This window comes from Carcharodon carcharias (assembly GCF_017639515.1).
Source record: "Carcharodon carcharias isolate sCarCar2 chromosome 37 unlocalized genomic scaffold, sCarCar2.pri SUPER_37_unloc_1, whole genome shotgun sequence".
Taxonomy (NCBI): domain Eukaryota; kingdom Metazoa; phylum Chordata; class Chondrichthyes; order Lamniformes; family Lamnidae; genus Carcharodon; species Carcharodon carcharias.
This window is the reverse complement of record NW_024470758.1, coordinates 2,963,988-2,982,430: the sequence shown is the minus strand read 5'-3', so window position 1 is coordinate 2,982,430 and position 18,443 is coordinate 2,963,988. Positions and strand designations below refer to the sequence as shown.

The window sequence follows — 18,443 nt, the reverse complement described above, 5'->3', positions numbered from 1 at the left end:
AATAGAGGCATAGACTATTTTCTAAATGGGGAGAGAATCCAGAAATCTGGAGTGCAAAGGGATTTGGAAGTCCTAGTCCAGGATTCTCTTAAGGTTAACTTGCAGGTTGAGTCGGTAGTTAGGAAGGCAAATGCAATGTTGACATTTATTTTGAGAGGACTAGAATATAAAAGCAGGGATGTGCTGCTGAGGCTTTATAAAGCTCTGATCAGACCACATTTAGAATATTGTGAGCAATATTGGGCCCCATATCTCAGGAAGGATGTGCTGGCCCTGGAGAGGGTCCAGAGGAGGTTCATGAGAACGATCCCAGGAATGAAAGGCTTAACATATGAGGAACGTTTGAGGACTCTGGGTCTATACTCGATGGAGTTTAGAAGGATGAGGGGGGATCTGATTGAAACTTACAGAATACTGAAAGGCCTGGATAGATTGGACGTGGGGAAGATGTTTCCATTAGTAGGAGAGACTAGGACCCGAGGGCACAGCCTCAGAGTAAAGGGAAGACCTTTTAGAACAGAGATGAGGAGAAACTTCTTTAGCCAGAGAGTGGTGAATCTATGGAATTCATTGCCACAGAAGGCTGTGGAGGCCAGGTCATTGAGTGTATTTAAGACCGAGATAGATAGGTTCTTGATTGGTAAGGGGATCAAAGGTTACGGGGAGAAGGCAGGAGAATGGGGTTGAGAAACTTATCAGCCATGATTGAATGGCGGAGCAGACTTGATGGGCCGAATGGCCTAATTTCTGCTCCTGTGTCTAATGGTCTTATGGTCTAATTGATGACCAGGATAATTTCAACAGGATATTGAGAAACTTATAAAAACAAAAAAACTGCGGATGCTGGAAATCCAAAACAAAAACAGAATTACCTGGAAAAACTCAGCAGGTCTGGCAGCATCGGTGGAGAAGAAAAGAGTTGACATTTCGAGTCCTCATGACCCTTCGACAGAACTTGAGTTCGAGTCCAAGAAAGAGTTGAAATATAAGCTGGTTTAAGGTGTGTGTGTGGGGGCGGAGAGAGAGAGAGAGAGAGAGGTGGAGTGGAGAGAGACGTGAACTCAAGTTCTGTCGAAGGGTCATGAGGACTCGAAACGTCAACTCTTTTCTTCTCCGCTGATGCTGCCAGACCTGCTGAGTTTTTCCAGGTAATTTTATTGAGAAACTTGTTCATCTTTGTTCCCCTCGGTGCCTCCTTTTCCTGCTCCCTTCCCATCTCTGAAAGATGCTGCCTGACCTGCTGAGAGTCCGAAGATGTCCATGTCTTCCGCTGTGAGGGCAGAGAGGGAGCTGGCTGGCTTGGGGGAGGCAGAGAGTGGCGACATGAGGTTGTGACGAGGGGATACGGTGGGTTATCGAGGACCAGCGGCCAGACTTACCGATAGTACAGCTTGTCAGGAAAGGCCATGGGATCAAGGAAGGACCTCTCCAGCAGCATCAGCTGATCATTGATCATCCGCTGTTTGAGTGGGCTGGATTACAGAGGGAGCAGAGAGACACCATCAGAAGGGCAGGAAGCCAACACTAACTGCGCGTGACTTACATTTCTATAGCACCTTTCACAACTGCCAGATGTCCCAAAGCGCTCCATAGCCAATGAAGTACTTTCTGAAACCCAGGGAACGCAGCAGCCGTTTTTTTTACGCACAGCAAGATCCCACAAGTACCAAAGGTGACGTTGACAAAGATTGCGTTTATTGCGTTATCTTGACCGAGGGGTAAAGTTTGGGCCCCAGGACACCGGGGCAGAACTCTCCCCCAGCCCCCCTGCTCTTCTTCAAAATAGTGGCCACCACCTCAACGTCCAGGCGGCAGGGCCTGGGTTCAAGGCCTCGTCTGAAAGATGGCACCTCCGGCAGTGTGGGCGCGCCCTCGGTACTGCACCGGGAGTGTCGGCTGAGACTCACGCGCTCGAGTCTCCAGAGTGGGACTCGAACCCACGACCTTCAGACTCGAGAGGCGAGAGCAGTCTGCAGAAACAAACCCCCTCCTGCCTGGTACCCGAGCGGGTTTATCCATGCCTGCTCCTGTAGGTGCACAGCAAAGTTAACCTGATCATTTCCTGCTCATTTCCCCTCTTGACATGAGAACGAGAGCAGGACCCGATTCCTGCTGATCTTGGGGTTCACCGTATTTTGGGGTTTGAACAAGTCCAGGGGCCCATTTTAACTGGCGTTGGACAGTAACACATGGGAGCGAAACCACGCTCAAAAAATGCTGACCTCGCTTGTGAGTATCTGGGGTCACCACCTTGAAGCCGCCTTGGTTCAAAGGTCACGAGGGAGTCTTGCCCAAACATCCCACAACGCCATCCAAGGGTTCAGAGGTTGTGTGGCATGTTCCCTATGAAATCCAACAGTGACACCCACAATCCTAGGGTGAGACTTATGGGATCATAAGTTGCCACTGTCAGAATGGTAAGGTCGATGAAGCAGGTTCAGAGGCCGTGCGTAACTAAGGGTGTCAGGGTCAGAGAGCAGGGGGCACCCACCTCGTGCTCAGATCCTGCATTTCAGATATTCGAAGGTGCAGCCCATCAGCTGCTTCTTTCAACTTGGTCACCGCAGAATGAAGAGGAGCTGGAAAACAGCAGAGACAGCCCAAGATCAGAGTCACCCCGAGATCAGAGTCACCCCGAGATCAGAGTCACCCCGAGATCAGAGTCAGCCCGGGATCAGAGTCACCCCGAGATCAGAGACAGCCCGGGATCAGAGACGCCCCGAGATCAGAGACGCCCCGAGATCAGAGTCAGCCCGAGGTCAGCGACACTCCGAGATCAGAGTCACTCCGAGATCAGAGTCACTCCAAGATCAGAGTCACCCCGAGATCAGAATCAGCCCGAGATCAGAATCAGCCCAAGATCAAAGTCAGCCTGAGATCAGCGACACTCCGAGATCAGAGTCAGCCCGAGATCAGGGTCACCCCAAGATCAGAGTCACCCCGAGATCAGCGACATCCCGAGATCAGAGTCACCCCGAGATCAGAGTCAGCCCGAGATCAGAGTCAGCCCGAGATCAGAGTCAGCCCGAGATCAGAGACACCCCGAGATCAGAGACACCCCGAGATCAGAGTCAGCCCGAGATCAGAGACACCCCGAGATCAGAGACGCCCCGAGATCAGAGACAGCCCGAGATCAGAGTCAGCCCGGGATCAGAGACGCCCCGAGATCAGAGACGCCCCGAGATCAGAGTCAGCCCGAGATCAGAGTCAGCCCGAGATCAGAGTCACCCCGAGATCAGAGACACCCCGAGATCAGAGTCAGCCCGAGATCAGAGACACCCCGAGATCAGAGTCGCCCCGAGATCAGAGTCAGCCCGAGATCAGAGACGCCCCGAGATCAGAGTCGCCCCGAGATCAGAGACGCCCCGAGATCAGAGACAGCCCGAGATCAGAGTCAGCCCGAGATCAGAGTCACCCCGAGATCAGAGACGCCCCGAGATCAGAGTCACCCCGAGATCAGAGACGCCCCGAGATCAGAGACAGCCGAGATCAGAGTCAGCCCGGGATCAGAGTCACCCCGAGATCAGAGACTCCCCGAGATCAGAGACAGCCCGAGATCAGAGACAGCCCGAGATCAGAGTCAGCCCGAGATCAGAGTCAGCCCAAGATCAGAATCAGCCCGAGATCAGCGACATCCCGAGATCAGAGTCACCCCGAGATCAGAGTCACCCCGAGATCAGAGTCAGCCCGAGATCAGAGTCAGCCCGAGATCAGAGACGCCCCGAGATCAGAGTCAGCCCGAGATCAGAGACGCCCCGAGATCAGAGTCGCCCCGAGATCAGAGTCGCCCCGAGATCAGAGTCAGCCCGAGATCAGAGTCAGCCCGAGATCAGAATCAGCCCGAGATCAGAATCAGCCCAAGATCAGCGACACTCCGAGGTCAGCGACACTCCGAGATCAGAGTCACTCCGAGATCAGAGTCACTCCAAGATCAGAGTCACCCCGAGATCAGAATCAGCCCGAGATCAGAATCAGCCCAAGATCAAAGTCAGCCTGAGATCAGCGACACTCCGAGATCAGAGTCAGCCCGAGATCAGGGTCACCCCAAGATCAGAGTCACCCTGAGATCAGAATCAGCCCGAGACCAGAGTCACCCCGAGACCACAGTCGCCCCAAGATCAGAGTCACCCCGAGATCAGAATCAGCCCGAGATCAGCGACGCCCTGAGATCAGCGACACTCCAAGATCAGAGTCACTCCGAGATCAGAGTCACCCTGAGATCAGAGTCACCCCGAGATCAGAGTCACCCCGAGATCAGAGTCACCCCGAGATCAAAATCAGCCCAAGATCAGCGACACTCCGAGATCAGAGTCAGCCCGAGATCAGAGTCAGCCCGGGATCAGAGTCACCCCGAGATCAGAGATGCCCCGAGATCAGAGACAGCCCGAGATCAGAGACAGCCCGAGATCAGAGTCAGCCCGAGATCAGAGACGCCCCGAGATCAGAGTCAGCCCGAGATCAGAGACGCCCCGAGATCAGAGTCGCCCCGAGATCAGAGTCACCCCGAGATCAGAGTCAGCCCGAGATCAGAATCAGCCCGAGATCAGAATCAGCCCAAGATCAGCGACACTCCGAGGTCAGCGACACTCCGAGATCAGAGTCACTCTGAGATCAGAGTCACTCCAAGATCAGAGTCACCCCGAGATCAGAATCAGCCCGAGATCAGAATCAGCCCAAGATCAAAGTCAGCCTGAGATCAGCGACACTCCGAGATCAGAGTCAGCCCGAGATCAGGGTCACCCCAAGATCAGAGTCACCCTGAGATCAGCGACATCCCGAGATCAGAGTCACCCCGAGATCAGAGTCACCCCGAGATCAGAATCAGCCCGAGATCAGAGTCACCCCGAGATCAGAGTCACCCCGAGATCAGCGACACCCCGAGATCAGAGTCACCCCGAGATCAGAGACACCCCGAGATCAGGGTCACCCCGAGATCAGAGACACCCCGAGATCAGGGTCACCCCGAGATCAGAGTCACCCCGAGATCAGAGTCACCCGGGATCAGGGTCACCCCGAGATCAGAGACACCCCGAGATCAGAATCACCCTGAGATCAGTCACCCTGAGATCAGAGTCACCCCGAGATCAGCGTCAGCCCAAATCAGAGACAGCCCGAGATCAGCGACACCCCGAGATCAGAGTCAGCCCGAGATCAGAGTCAGCCCGCGATCAGAGACGCCCCAAGATCAGAGTCACCCCGAGATCAGAATCAGCCTGAGACTAGCGACACCCTGAGATCAGCGACACCCCGAGATCAGCAACACTCTGAGATCAGAGTCACCCTGAGATCAGAGTCAGTCCGAGATCAGAATCAGCCCGAGATCAGAATCAGCCGGCGATCAGCGACACCCTGAGATCAGCGACGCTCCGAGATCAGAGTCACCCCGAGATCAGAATCAGCCCGAGATCAGAGTCACCCCGAGATCAGCGACACCCCGAGATCAGCGACACCCCGAGATCAGAATCAGTCCGAGATCAGAGACAACTCGAGATCAGAGTCACCCCGAGATCAGCGACACCCCGAGATCAGAGTCACCCGGGATCAGGGTCACCCCGAGATCAGAGACACCCCGAGATCAGGGTCAGCCCGAGATCAGAGACACCCCGAGATCAGCGACACCCTGAGATCAGAATCAGCCCGAGATCAGAATCAGCCCGAGATCAGAGACACCCCGGGTGAGTTATCGGCTGGAATCATATTCTGGGGGATGTGTAGTGGGGAGAGGATTGTGTGGGGGGTGGGCTGTGTGGGGGCTGGGGGATGTGGGTGGGTGGGGTGAGGATTGGGTGGAGGTTGGGGGGTGGGGGGCAGTGGTCAGACTCTGTGGTCTGTTGCTGTGATGTTCACCCAGGGAGATGTTGTGGTTGCTGAGCTCTGTGTTGAACAGCTCCTTTGCCGCCTGGTAGAGTTGTTCAATGGCCTCGCTGTAGTCTCTGATGTTGAAGGGGAGAATCGCACTGTCGGCCAGACGCAGCAACACATTCCCAGCCGTCCTGCCCACCGTCTGATGGCTGGTGAACCCTAAAGTGTGGAAAGTGAGTGGGTGAGTCTGGGTGATTGACCACACAGGTACTACAAACTGACACACATGGCACAGTGAGGGTCAGAGGTGGTGAGAGGGGGGGATGCAGTAAATAGACAGGATCGAATTGCTGCTGTGGGGGGGCAGATCACGCAGTGGGCCAACATGCAGAGGATTCATGGCTCAGAGCCATAGTCAGGCTTTTGACCTGAGACCAGGCCTCAGCTGCCTGGTTCCTTTGGAAAGACAATGTCTCTGTCAAATAATAACACCAGTATTTGCCCCTCGGGGGCAGTGGTGGGATTAGGGGGGGGATAGTGACAATGCAGTGTCAGTGTTTGCCCCTCAGGGGGGTGGTTATAGACAATGCACAGCTTACTGACTATAGACTGTTGTTAATGGGACCGTGGGTAAAACAGGAAATGCCTTGCGACTCTAGAGCATCGTTGTGTGTTCGGGGTGTCAACAAGGTTCTTTGGGGTTGTCTATTCTCTCAAGTTATGCTGCCCAAGACTGTAGTTTCTTAAAACCAAAGATAAGACGCTGAGGGTTATCCTCATGATACCCTGGTCTGTACGATCCTGCTTGTGGAGCTCCTTCAGTGATTGTACCTTCCCTCTGTTGGTCTCGAACCCACGCTCTCTCCCTGGGCTTCAGCACTGTTAACTCACAACCCCTGTGCCTGTGAACAAAGTTTCGAGCCTGGCTGCTTCTCTGTTACGACTGGGGTGGGGGTAGTGCGCTCATTGTCAAGCCCCACTCCTCCACAGGCCTCGTCGTTAACTTAAATGTTTGATCTTCTCACCAAAACGACCTCAAGTACCCAGGAGAAAAGAGGCTCTGACCAGGCTTCTTTCAATAACTCAGAACCATTAATTTATTTTAAAACAAAACTTCAGTTAACAAGTTGCAAGTCCTGGCTAACACACAATTGTAATCAGGAAGTATAACTATCTTATCTCTTCCTAAAGAATTCCCCCAGCACACACACACAGACAAAAGACAGAGTCTCTCTCCAGAGATGGGCTTTGGAGGATGCGCATTGTAAAGTACAGGATAAAGTCCACGATGCTGTCGACCTGGAGATCTCTCGTGTCCTGACTGGTCCCAGTGGATGCCTGGAAGTTCTCTCCACTGGTCTTAGCTTAACAGGTCCAACTGCAGACGAGTTACACTCAGACGAGGGCTCTCTGGCTACAGGTTGATAGCCACACGCAATGTTAGGCAAGGTAGAGAGGGAGGGAGGGAGCCAGTCAAGGTAACCTTCCTTCCTCAGCTTATTCTCCAACAAGGCTGCCCTCAAAACAAGCAGGTTCACACTTTTAAGTTTCTTTTCCCTCCCTCCCTCGCCTTTATCGTCTCCCAGCCCTTCATTCAGTAAAGCGCTTTGCAGTTCAAACACTCAAACAACTCCTTCTCAAGTACCATATAGGTCAGTGGATTTCTTGGGAGAGGCCTGCTTGTTTACAAGTTCCTAGGTGAACCTATGACCTTCTTTAAAAATAAAATCACCGCAGGTTCGCACCCCCATGTCCAGATAATGCCAAAACCTTTCACTTTGTAAAAGAAAACCTCGGTTTTGAGACATGTGATTCTCATAGAAACCTATAGAATTCTAACAGGACCAGACAGGGTAGATGCAGGAAGGATGTTCCCGATGGTGGGGGGGAGTCCAGAACCAGGGGTCACAGTCTGGAGGATACGGGGTAGACCATTTAGGACTGAGATGAGGAGAAATGTCTTCACCCAGAGAGTGGTGAGCCTGTGGAATTCGCTACCACAGAAAGTAGTTGAGGCCAAAACATTGTATGTTTTCAAGAAGGAGTTAGATATAGCTCTTGGGGGCGAAAGGGGTCAAAGGGTACGGGGAGAAAGTGGGAGCAGGCTATTGAGTTGGATGATCAGCCACGATCATAATGAATGGTGGAGCAGGCTCGAAGGGCTGAATGGCCTCCTCCTGCTCCTAGTTTCTATGTTTCTAACATTCGGCCGAGCCCCGGAACTGTTGCCGCTTCACTGGACCTGCTGGGTGCATTGGGCCTGTGCTCGCTGCTGCCTGGACTCTCAGTCTGTCTCTTCACTTGTATCTGCTGCACCCACAAACTTCCAATATCTTGGTGAGTCTCGACTGATTTCCTTCGGTCCTTGCTTCGCGGATCTCTCTTTCCTGTCCGCCCTGTAGTTTATTTTTTTAACATTCGCTGGGCTTTTTGCTCTCTGCCGTCGTAGTTGATCTCGTGGTCGGGGTCTAGATGGGGGTCTTGAAGGTCATCTATTCTCCCAAAGAGAGAGCTGCTCAAGACTGTAGGTTCTCAAAAACGTTACTCTTTATTTACAGCAAGTATTTACACGTTTGGATCCCTACACAAGGTCGGAGCTCCTCCTTCCAGATGCTGCTCGCTTTTCAGTCATGTGACCTGATGTTATTGCGTCACCATCATGTAGGCCTCTGACGTTAACCTTTTACTCCACACCTTTCGCCACCTCAGGAACGTGTTGAAGCGCTTTACAACCAATGAAGTACTTTCTTGAAACATAATCACTGTTGTAATGTGGGAAACGCAGCAGCCAATTTGAGCGCAGGAAGCTCCCACAAACAAACTATGTGGTAACGCAACAGATCATCTGTTTCCACGATGTTGGTTAGGGCAAAATATTGGTCAGGACACTAGGGGGAGCTCCCTTGTTCTTCTTCCAATCCAAAAGGCTGACCCTCCGGCAGTGTGACGCTCCTTCAATACTGACCCTCCAATAGTACAGCATTCACTCAGTACTGGGCCTCTGACACTGCAGCATTCACTCAGTACTGACCCTCTGGTAGTGCTGCACTCCCTCAGTGCTGACCCTCCGACAGTGCTGCACTCCCTCAGTACTGACCTTTCAACAGTGCAGCACTCCGTCAGTACTGATACTTGACAGTGCTGCACTCCCTCAGTACTGACCCTCCAACAATGCTGCACTCCCTCAGTACTGACCCTCCGACAGTGCAGCACTCCCTCAGTACTGACCCTCCGACAGTGCAGCACTCCCCTAGTACTGACCCTCTGACAGCGCAGCGCTCCCTCAGTACCGACCCTCCGACAGTGCAGCGCTCCCTCAGTACTGACCCTCTGACACTGCAGCATTCCCTCGGTACTGACCCTCCGACAGTGCAGCGCTCCCTCAGTACTGAACCTCCGACAGCGCAGCGCTCTCTCAGTACTGACCCTCCGACAGTGCAGCACTCTCTCAGTACTGACCCTCCGACAGTGCAGCACCCCCTCAGTACTCACCCTCCGACAGTGCAGCATTCCCTCAGTACTGACCCTCCGACAGTGCAGCACTCCCTCAGTACTGACCCTCTGACAGCGCAGCGCTCTCTCAGTACTGACCCTCCGACAGTGCAGCACTCCCTCAGTACTGACCCTCTGACAGTGCAGCACTCTCTCAGTACTGACCCTCCGACAGTGCAGCACTCCCTCAGTACTGACCCTCCGACAGTGCAGCACTCCCTCAGTACTGACCCTCCGACAGTGCAGCACTCTCTCAGTACTGACCCTCCGACAGTGCAGCACCCCCTCAGTACTGACCCTCCGACAGTGCAGCACTCCCTCAGTACTGACCCTCCGACAGTGCAGCACTCCTTCAGTACTGACCCTCCGACAGTGCGGTGCCTCTTCAGCACTGGCAGTGGGAGTGTTGTCCTGGACTTTGAGCTCAAGTGTCTGGACTGGGGCTGGAGCCTCTCAGAGGGAGAGACTGGAGACTAATGACTGAGCCAAGAGCCACTGAGAGCAGAGATCCCAGTGTGCCGCCTGTTTGTCAGTGCGGCTGAATGGCCACAAGGTGGCGAAGGGGAGCTCTCACTTTGTCTTTGTGGACAATCTGTAACCCCGTGAATGGTGACATCCCTAGATGGTGCTCCATCACCACCCCGCTCAGGCAGTGGCGCTGGGCACTGTGCCCACTGCTCTGCAAGACACTCTCTGTAACCAGTTGCTGCTGTGCAAGTGTCCTGAACTGATCCTCTTCCTACTCCTCAGCTCCTGCCTCAGTCAGAGTGAGAACCACACTGGGAACCGCGTGCACATCTCCACCAACCACCCCCCTCACCCCACCCCCAAACCTTGCTGCTCCCTCACCTGCAGGTGGAGGGAAATTCAGTGCCAGGATGACCCACACATACCTGGGTCGATGAAGCGAGAGGCATAATCGAAGGTATCGTAGGCTGTGTGGTAAGCAGGGTAGATTCGAGCTTTCGTTTTTGTCTTGGGAGAGGAGACAGAGTAGGATTTAGTGGAATTCACACGCCCCACGTAGAAATGCCTGCAAAAATACCAAAAACACACAGACACCGGCAAAAAGCACAGACACTGGTAAAAAAAACACAGACACTGGTAAAAAAAACACAGACACCGGCAAAAAACACAGACACCGGCAAAAAACACAGACACTGGTAAAAAAAAACACAGACACTGGTAAAAAAAAAACACAGACACCGGCAAAAAACACAGACACCGGCAAAAAGCACAGACACCGGCAAAAAACACAGACACTGGTAAAAAAAACACAGACACTGGTAAAAATAAAACACAGACACCGGCAAAAAACACAGACACCGGCAAAAAGCACAGACACTGGTAAAAAAAAACACAGACACCGGCAAAAAACACACAGACACTGCAAAAAACACAAACACACCGACAAAAAAAACACACACACCGGCAAAAAGCACACAGACACCAGCAAAAAACACACACACCGGCAAAAAACACACAGACACCGGCAAAACACACACAGACACCGCAAAACACCCACAGACACCGGCAAAAAACACACAGACACCGGCAAAAAGCACACAGACACCGGCAAAAAACACAGACACCAGCAAAAAACACACAGACACCGGCAAAAAACACACAGACACCGGCAAAACACACACAGACACTGGCAAAACATACAGACACTGCAAAAAACACACAGACACCGGCAAAACACGCAGACACTGCAAAAAACACACACACACCGGCAAAAACCACACAGACACTGGCAAAAAGCACACAGACACCGGCAAAAAGCACACAGACACCGGCAAACAACACAGACACCGGCAAAAAACACAGACACCGGCAAAAAGCACAGACACTGGTAAAAAAAAACACAGACACCGGCAAAAAACACACACACCGGCAAAAAACACACACACACCGGCAAAAAACACACACACACCGGCAAAAGGCACACACACACCGGCAAAAAACACACAGACACTGGCAAAACACACACAGACACCACAAAACACACACACAGACACCGGCAAAAACACACACAGACACCAGCAAAAAGCACACAGACACCGGCAAAAAACACAGACACTGGCAAAAAACACAGACACCAGCAAAAAACACACAGACACCGGCAAAACACACACAGACACTGGCAAAACACACAGACACTGCAAAAAACACACACACACCGGCAAAAAACACACACACACCGGCAAAAAACACACACACACCGGCAAAAAGCACACACACACCGGCAAAAAGCACACACACACCGGCAAAAAGCACACACACACCGGCAAAAAACACACAGACACCGGCAAAACACACACAGACACCGGCAAAACACACACAGACACCGCAAAACACACACAGACACCGGCAAAAACACACACAGACACCGGCAAAAAGCACACAGACACCGGCAAAAAACACAGACACTGGCAAAAAACACAGACACCGGCAAAAAACACACAGACACCGGCAAAACACACACAGACACTGGCAAAACACACAGACACTGCAAAAAACACACAGACACTGGCAAAACACGCAGACACTGCAAAAAACACACACACACACCGGCAAAAAACACACAGACACTGGCAAAAAGCACACAGACACCGGCAAAAAGCACACATACACCGGCAAAAAACACAGACACCGGCAAAAAGCACAGACACTGGCAAAAAGCACACAAGACACCGGCAAAAAACACACAGACACCGGCAAAAAACACACAGACACCGGCAAAAAACAGACACCAGCAAAAAACACACTGACACCGGCAAAAAACACACAGACACCGGCAAAAAACACACAGACACCGGCAAAAAACACAGACACCGGCAAAAAGCACACAGACACCGGCAAAAAGCACATAGACACCGCAAAAAACACACAGACAGCGGCAAAAAACATAGACACTGGCAAAAAACTCAGACACCGTTAAGAATATGCAGATACTGGCAAAAAATACAAATACAAAAATACACTGGCAAAAAAAAAGATACCAGCAAAAAACGCACAGATACCGGCAAAAACACATGGAGAAAAACACTGACAAAAACATATGGACAGAAACACCTGCAACAACACACTGACAATCAGACAGGCTCACACTCAGAGAGACACACACAAAAGCACACAAACACACACAAGCTCACACTCAGAGAAACACACACACAAAAGCACACAAACACACACAAGCTCACACTCAGAGAAACACACACACAAAGGCACACAAACACACACAAGCTCACACTCAGAGACACACACACACACAAAAGCACACAAGCTCACACTCAGAGACACACACACACACACAAACACACACAAGCTCACACTCAGAGACACACACACACACAAACGCACACACACAATTAGCTGCATGCAAAACAACACTTGACAACCCGACTCTGATACCCTGCACCCCGCATCCAACTCCACCCACCAACAACCCACAGTACTAATTCCCCACACCACATTAACACTGTAGTATCATGGCACCAGTCGGCACCAAGCCACCATGACAGCACACTGCGCCTCACCCAACACAAGCACACCCTGAGCCAGCCGCTCCCTGAAGCGGAGAGAAACGGGAGGAACTTCTCTTACCTTGTCGTATGTGTATGAGATGTCCATGGAGCTGATCCCAAGGTAATGGAAGAAGGGTGCGTAGTCGCTGCCTGCCCCCAGACTCCCCATGCTGAGAAGAGGCAGTGAATATCTTAGGAAGACACCGTGGCTGGGTTTAATACCACATCCCCTCCCCCAGCTCTCCCCTGTCCCAGGACAATGTGACCTGCAGTGGGATGGGGCTAACTATTCTCTGGTGCCAGACAGCAAGCTATTTATTTTTTTAAATTCTTCGATGGGATGTGGGCAAGACCAACATTTGCTGCCTTGAACTGAGTGGCTTGTTTGGCTGAGAGGCCAGTTAAGAGTCGACCACATCGCTGTGTGGGTCTGGAGTCACATGAAGGCCCAGACCGGGTAAGGACAGCAGATTTCCTCCCCTAAAGGACATTAGTGAACCAGATGGGGTTTTTTTTGCACCAATCGATGATGGTTGTCATGGTCACTATTACTGAAACTAGCTTTATAATTCCAGATTTATTAACTGCATTTAAATTCCACCAGCTGCCGTGGTGGGATTTGAACCTGTGTCTCTCCACCCCGGCCCCCCCGCCCAGAGCATCAGCCTGGACCTCGGGATTACCAGTCCATTGACAATACTGCCACATCTGTCTTCCTCTTCGCCGACAGACACATAATTCATCCAACTAGTTGCTGATCGGTGACCAGAGGCTGGAATTGGAGCCAATTTCTACCCACCCCCACCCCGGTCTCTAACCCAACTCCGAACAATTATGGGGGGTAGAGGGGTGGAAGGAGGGTAAGTGGGGGAACAGACTGGCGCGCCCCATCCTGCTGTGCACGTATGCAGGGCCGAGGCGCTGTCCCACGGGGTGATTGAGGGACTGTCACATTCCCGGTGGAGTTGGAATCCGAGCAGTGCCAGAAATCTCTGCCGGAATCTTCCTAACCGGTCGGTACAACTTCGGCGGTGACCCCGAACTCGTGGCGCGAACTGGATCTTGGCTGATGTTACGATGGCCTTTTTGGGTGGGGGTGGGGGAGAGGTGGGGGGTGGGGCGGCGGCGGGGGGGGGCGTTGCAGGGGGGTCGTTGGGCAGGCATCCTTGCCAACGGAGTCATCATGGGGGCACAGAAGGTGGGATGAAGCCAAAAAGAAAAAATTAAGAAAAAACGTTCTCACACAGCAAGCGGTTAGGGTCTGGAATGTGCTGACTGGAAGGGGTGGTGGACGCAGGTTCAGTTGAGGCTTTCCAGGGGGGCGTTGGACGATTATCTGGATGGAAACAATGGGCAGGGTTACGGGGTAAAAGGCAGGAGATTGGCGCCAAGTTAAAATGCTCAAGAGAGCCGGTGCAGACATGATGGGCCGAATGGCTGCTTTCTGTGCCGTTGGCTTCCGTGAGCTCACTCCCTGGACCTGAGCCAAGGGATCCTGAGGAATTCCAGCTGTGCCCTGTCCGAGAATCCTGACCCATGAAGGATCCGGTCCGTACGCACTGTAAGCTTAACTCTGCTGTCATTGAAGGACGCAGAGAAAGGATAGGGTGTCATTATCCTTACGCAGGACCCCAAAATGGGATCGCCGGGACCCCAGGACTGATATCGGCCGGGATCCTTGTATTCTTCCGATCTTTACCTTTCGAGATCCCTTACTGACCGCGGAGACTCTTAACCTGGGAATCACCCTCAGCTGCATCCCCCGAATTAGCCTGTTACCTCCCAGCATTTCGGATGGGGCCAGGGGCTTGGAAGACAGGGTAATGGAATAGAAATGTTCGTCCTTGTGGGGCTCGCTTTGGTAGGAGACTTCAAAGAAGAGATCGATGGGTTTTCATTGAGCAAGGTCAAGGAGAGATACACAGTTAACGGGGTTTTGAGGTGCAGGTCGGCCATGATCTAACAGAATGGGGCAAAGGTTCGAGAAGCTGAATTACTGACTCCTATTTTCCTCAATCCCTGATTTACATTCCTTTTGGTCTCTCTCAGTGGTACTGTGCCACACAGCAACCCAGCTGGTACTGAGGCCTCAGGCACATTCACCAGCTTCAGTTATACGGGGCAATGGTCCTTTTAGATACTCCCCATCCCACAGGGAAACACAGCGTTCTCTCTCATCCCCGTCCCAGTGCACGGTTGATGCTACGTATTCAGCGTCTGGAAAAATACAAACGCCCCAATAAAACCGAGACAGAGGGCCTTATGCCCGATATTGCATGCACAGCATACAGGGAGTAAAGACCAGAGCAGCTCAGAGGCTGGGAATTCTGTGGAGATTAACCTGCCTCCTGACCTCCCGGAGCCTGTCCACCATCCACAAGGATGGAATACTCCCCACTCGCCTGGATGGGTGCAGCTCCCACAACGCTCCACGGAAGCTCCCACAATAGAAAGGAGCCCACTTAATTGGCCGGCAAGTTCACGCCCCCAAATCACTCACCATCCTGACTTGGAAATATATCGGCCGCTCCTTCACTGTCGCTGGGTCAAAACCGTGGAACTCCCTCCCTAACAGCGCCGTGGGTGTGCCCACACCACACGGACTGCAGCCGTTCAAGAAGTTGGCTGACCACCACCTTCTGAAGGGCAATTAGGGGTGAGTAACAAATGCTGGGCCTAGCCAGCGATGACCCCATCCTGAATACAGTTCTGGCGTAAACACATGGCTCCTATATGCTAAGCCTTGGTTAATAAGCGAAAGTATCCCATGTACCTTCTAAGCCAGCTTACCTACCCATCCTGCTACATTCAGGTGTCCATGCACTCGGTCCCTCTGTTCCTCTACATGTCTCAGTAGACGTGTCCCCCAGTGAAGTGGTTACCCACTCTGATTCCCATTGACCAATTTTCCTTGGGCTGTTTGATGCCACACTTGGTCAAATGCTACCTCGATGTCACCCCCACCTCACCATTGCAGTGGTCACTACCATGGTAGAAAGAGAGGGAATTTATCACTGGGATAAAGCTGTGCATCAGATGTTTAGTAAAATGCAGGTAGAGGTTAGGCATCTAGGAGGGATCTTACTTCGGGATGACACCATGGAGAGGACTCGTACGGTTCGAATGCTTCTTCCAGTTCTCATAGACTGACAGGTCTTGGTGTCCGGGAACTGTGACCTAGTAACCAAGGAGCATAATCAGTAAAAGCCCAGTCATGGTTTTAGCAAAAGGTGATGCATCACCATCCTGACTTGGAAAAATATCGGCCGTTCCTTCGCTGTCGCTGGGTCAAAATCCTGGAACTCCCTCCCTAACAGAACTGTGGGCGTACCTACACCACAGGGACTGCAGCAATTCAGGAAGGCGGCTCACCCCCACCTTCTCAAGGGGCAATTAGGGATGGGCAATAAATGCTGGCCTAGCCAATGAATAAAAAAAAATCAGGAGTGCAGCAACATTACAGTGCAGGACCTCAAGCCCAAGTCTAAGGTCATGGTTTACTGGACAGCCGTGATCCCTATGCTTTGGAGACTTGGGAAACTTACGACAGGTACCTCAAAGCGCTGGAGAAGTACCACCAGCGGGGTCTTCACAAGACCCGGGGACATGAAAGGCAGTCCAACAGCAGGGTCCTCTTCCAAGCCAACACGCCCAGCATCGAGGCACTAATCACAGAGCCAGCTCCGCTGCATGAGACATGTCGCTCGTACGCCTGAGACCAGACTCCCGAAGCAACTGCTCTACCCGGAACTCGGTGGAGGCAGGAGACTCCCAGGAGGACAGTGGGGACGCTTTGAGGGATGTCCTCTGAGCGTCTCGGAAGAGGTCAAAGGTCAAACGTCCCCGTCGACTCATGGCTGCCTCTGGCTCGTTACCGAACAAAACGGAGGGGGCTCGCCCGGGAAGGCAGCGGGCACCTCGAGATGCTCCGTCGGGAACGTGCAGAGGTGGAGTCGGGACATCGGAGGGAGGGTGCGCGAGGGCCTCCAAACAACCCATCGACCCAACCCTTCAGGCACTGCTTGTCCCAACAGGTGGCAGAGTCTGCAAATCGCACACCGGACTTATCAGCTGTCCCAGAACCCATCGAGCCGGAGCGGAGGCAAGTCCGCCTGGATCCCGAGGGACTGCCCAACAAGGCAAGTGGGGAGACCAGAACTAGGAGCCATAGATAGCAGATAGCCACTAACAAATCCAATAAGGAACTCGGGAGAAACTTCTTTACCCAGAGAGTGGCGAGAGTGCGGAACTCACTGCCACAGAGATGATAGAATCTTACAGAGCAGATGGAGACCATTCGTCCCATCAGGACTGTGCTGGCTCTTTGAAAGAGCTATCCAATTAATCCCACCCCCCGGCTGTTCTTTCCCCCACAGCTCTGCAAATTTCTCCTTTTTAAGTATTTATCCAATCTCCCTTTTGAAAGTTCCGATTGAATCTGCTTCCGCCGCCCTTTCAGGCAGCGCCTTCCAGATCACAGCAGCTCGCTGTGTAAAAACAATCCTCCTCGTCCCCACCGCTGGAGCTTTCTGCTGATGATCTTCAACCTGCGTCCCTCCGGTCACCAACCCCTCCCGCCGGTCGAAACAGTTTCTCCTCCTTTGCTCTCTCCAGACCCCTCGCGGAGTGGTTGAGGTGAGTGGTCTCAGTACATTTAAAGGGGGGAAAGCGGGATAAACGCAAGGGAGAGAGGAACAGAAGGGTTTGCTGATGGGGTGAGGTGAAGGGGGTCGGGGGGGTGAGGTGAAAGGGGGTCGGGGGGGTGAGGTGAAAGGGGGTCGGGGGGGTGAGGTGAAAGGGGGTCGGGGGGGTGAGGTGAAGGGGGTCGGGGGGGTGAGGTGAAAGGGGGTCGGGGGGGTGAGGTGAAGGGGGTCGGGGGGGTGAGGTGAAAGGGGGTCGGGGGGGGTGAGGTGAAGGGGGTCGGGGGGGTGAGGTGAAAGGGGGTCGGGGGGGTGAGGTGAAGGGGGTCGGGGGGGGTGAGGGAGGGGGTGGGGGGGTGAGGTGAAGGGGGTCGGGGGGTAAGGTGAAGGGGGTCGGGGGGTTGGGGGGGTGAGGTGAAGGGGGTCGGGGGGGTGAGGTGAAGGGGGTCGGGGGGGGGTGAGGTGAAGGGGGTGGGGGGGGGTGAGGTGAAGGGGGTCGGGGGGGTGAGGTGAAGGGGGTCAGGGGGGGTGAGGTGAAGGGGGTCAGGGGGGTGAGGTGAAGGGGGTTGGGGGGGTGAGGTGAAGGGGGTCGGGGGGTTGGGGGGTGAGGTGAAGGGGGTCGGGGGGGTGAGGTGAAGGGGGTCGGGGGGGGTGAGGTGAAGGGGGTCGGGGGGGTGAGGTGAAGGGGGTCGGGGGGGGGGGGGTAAGGTGAAGGGGGTCGGGGGGTTGGGGGGGTGAGGTGAAGGGGGTTGGGGGGGTGAGGTGAAGGGGATGGGGGGGGTGAGGTGAAGGGGGTCGGGGAGGTGAGGTGAAGGGGGGTGAGGGTGAGGGAGAGGGTGGGGGGGGTGAGGTGAAGGGGGTTGGGGAGGTGAGGTGAAGGGGGTCGGGGGGGTGAGGTGAAGGGGGTCGGGGGGTGAGGTGAAGGGGGTCGGGGGGTGAGGTGAAGGGGGTCGGGGGGGTGAGGTGAAGGGGGTCGGGG

The 18,443-nt window shown here is 53.5% G+C and overlaps 1 protein-coding gene across 1 annotated transcript in view; it reads right to left on the bottom strand.

The window, feature by feature from the left end:
• Positions 1 to 18,443, bottom strand: part of naaladl1 (N-acetylated alpha-linked acidic dipeptidase like 1) — a 57,199-nt gene that overhangs the window by 2,657 nt on the left and 36,099 nt on the right. The window contains exons 14-19 of the mRNA XM_041181836.1: positions 15,910 to 16,001; positions 12,904 to 12,994; positions 10,188 to 10,269; positions 5,848 to 6,021; positions 2,492 to 2,579; positions 1,380 to 1,472 (exon numbers count right to left, since the gene is read on the bottom strand). Coding sequence (XP_041037770.1) covers positions 1,380 to 1,472; positions 2,492 to 2,579; positions 5,848 to 6,021; positions 10,188 to 10,269; positions 12,904 to 12,994; positions 15,910 to 16,001 — 620 coding nt within the window. The remainder of the gene's footprint in view (positions 1 to 1,379; positions 1,473 to 2,491; positions 2,580 to 5,847; positions 6,022 to 10,187; positions 10,270 to 12,903; positions 12,995 to 15,909; positions 16,002 to 18,443) is intronic.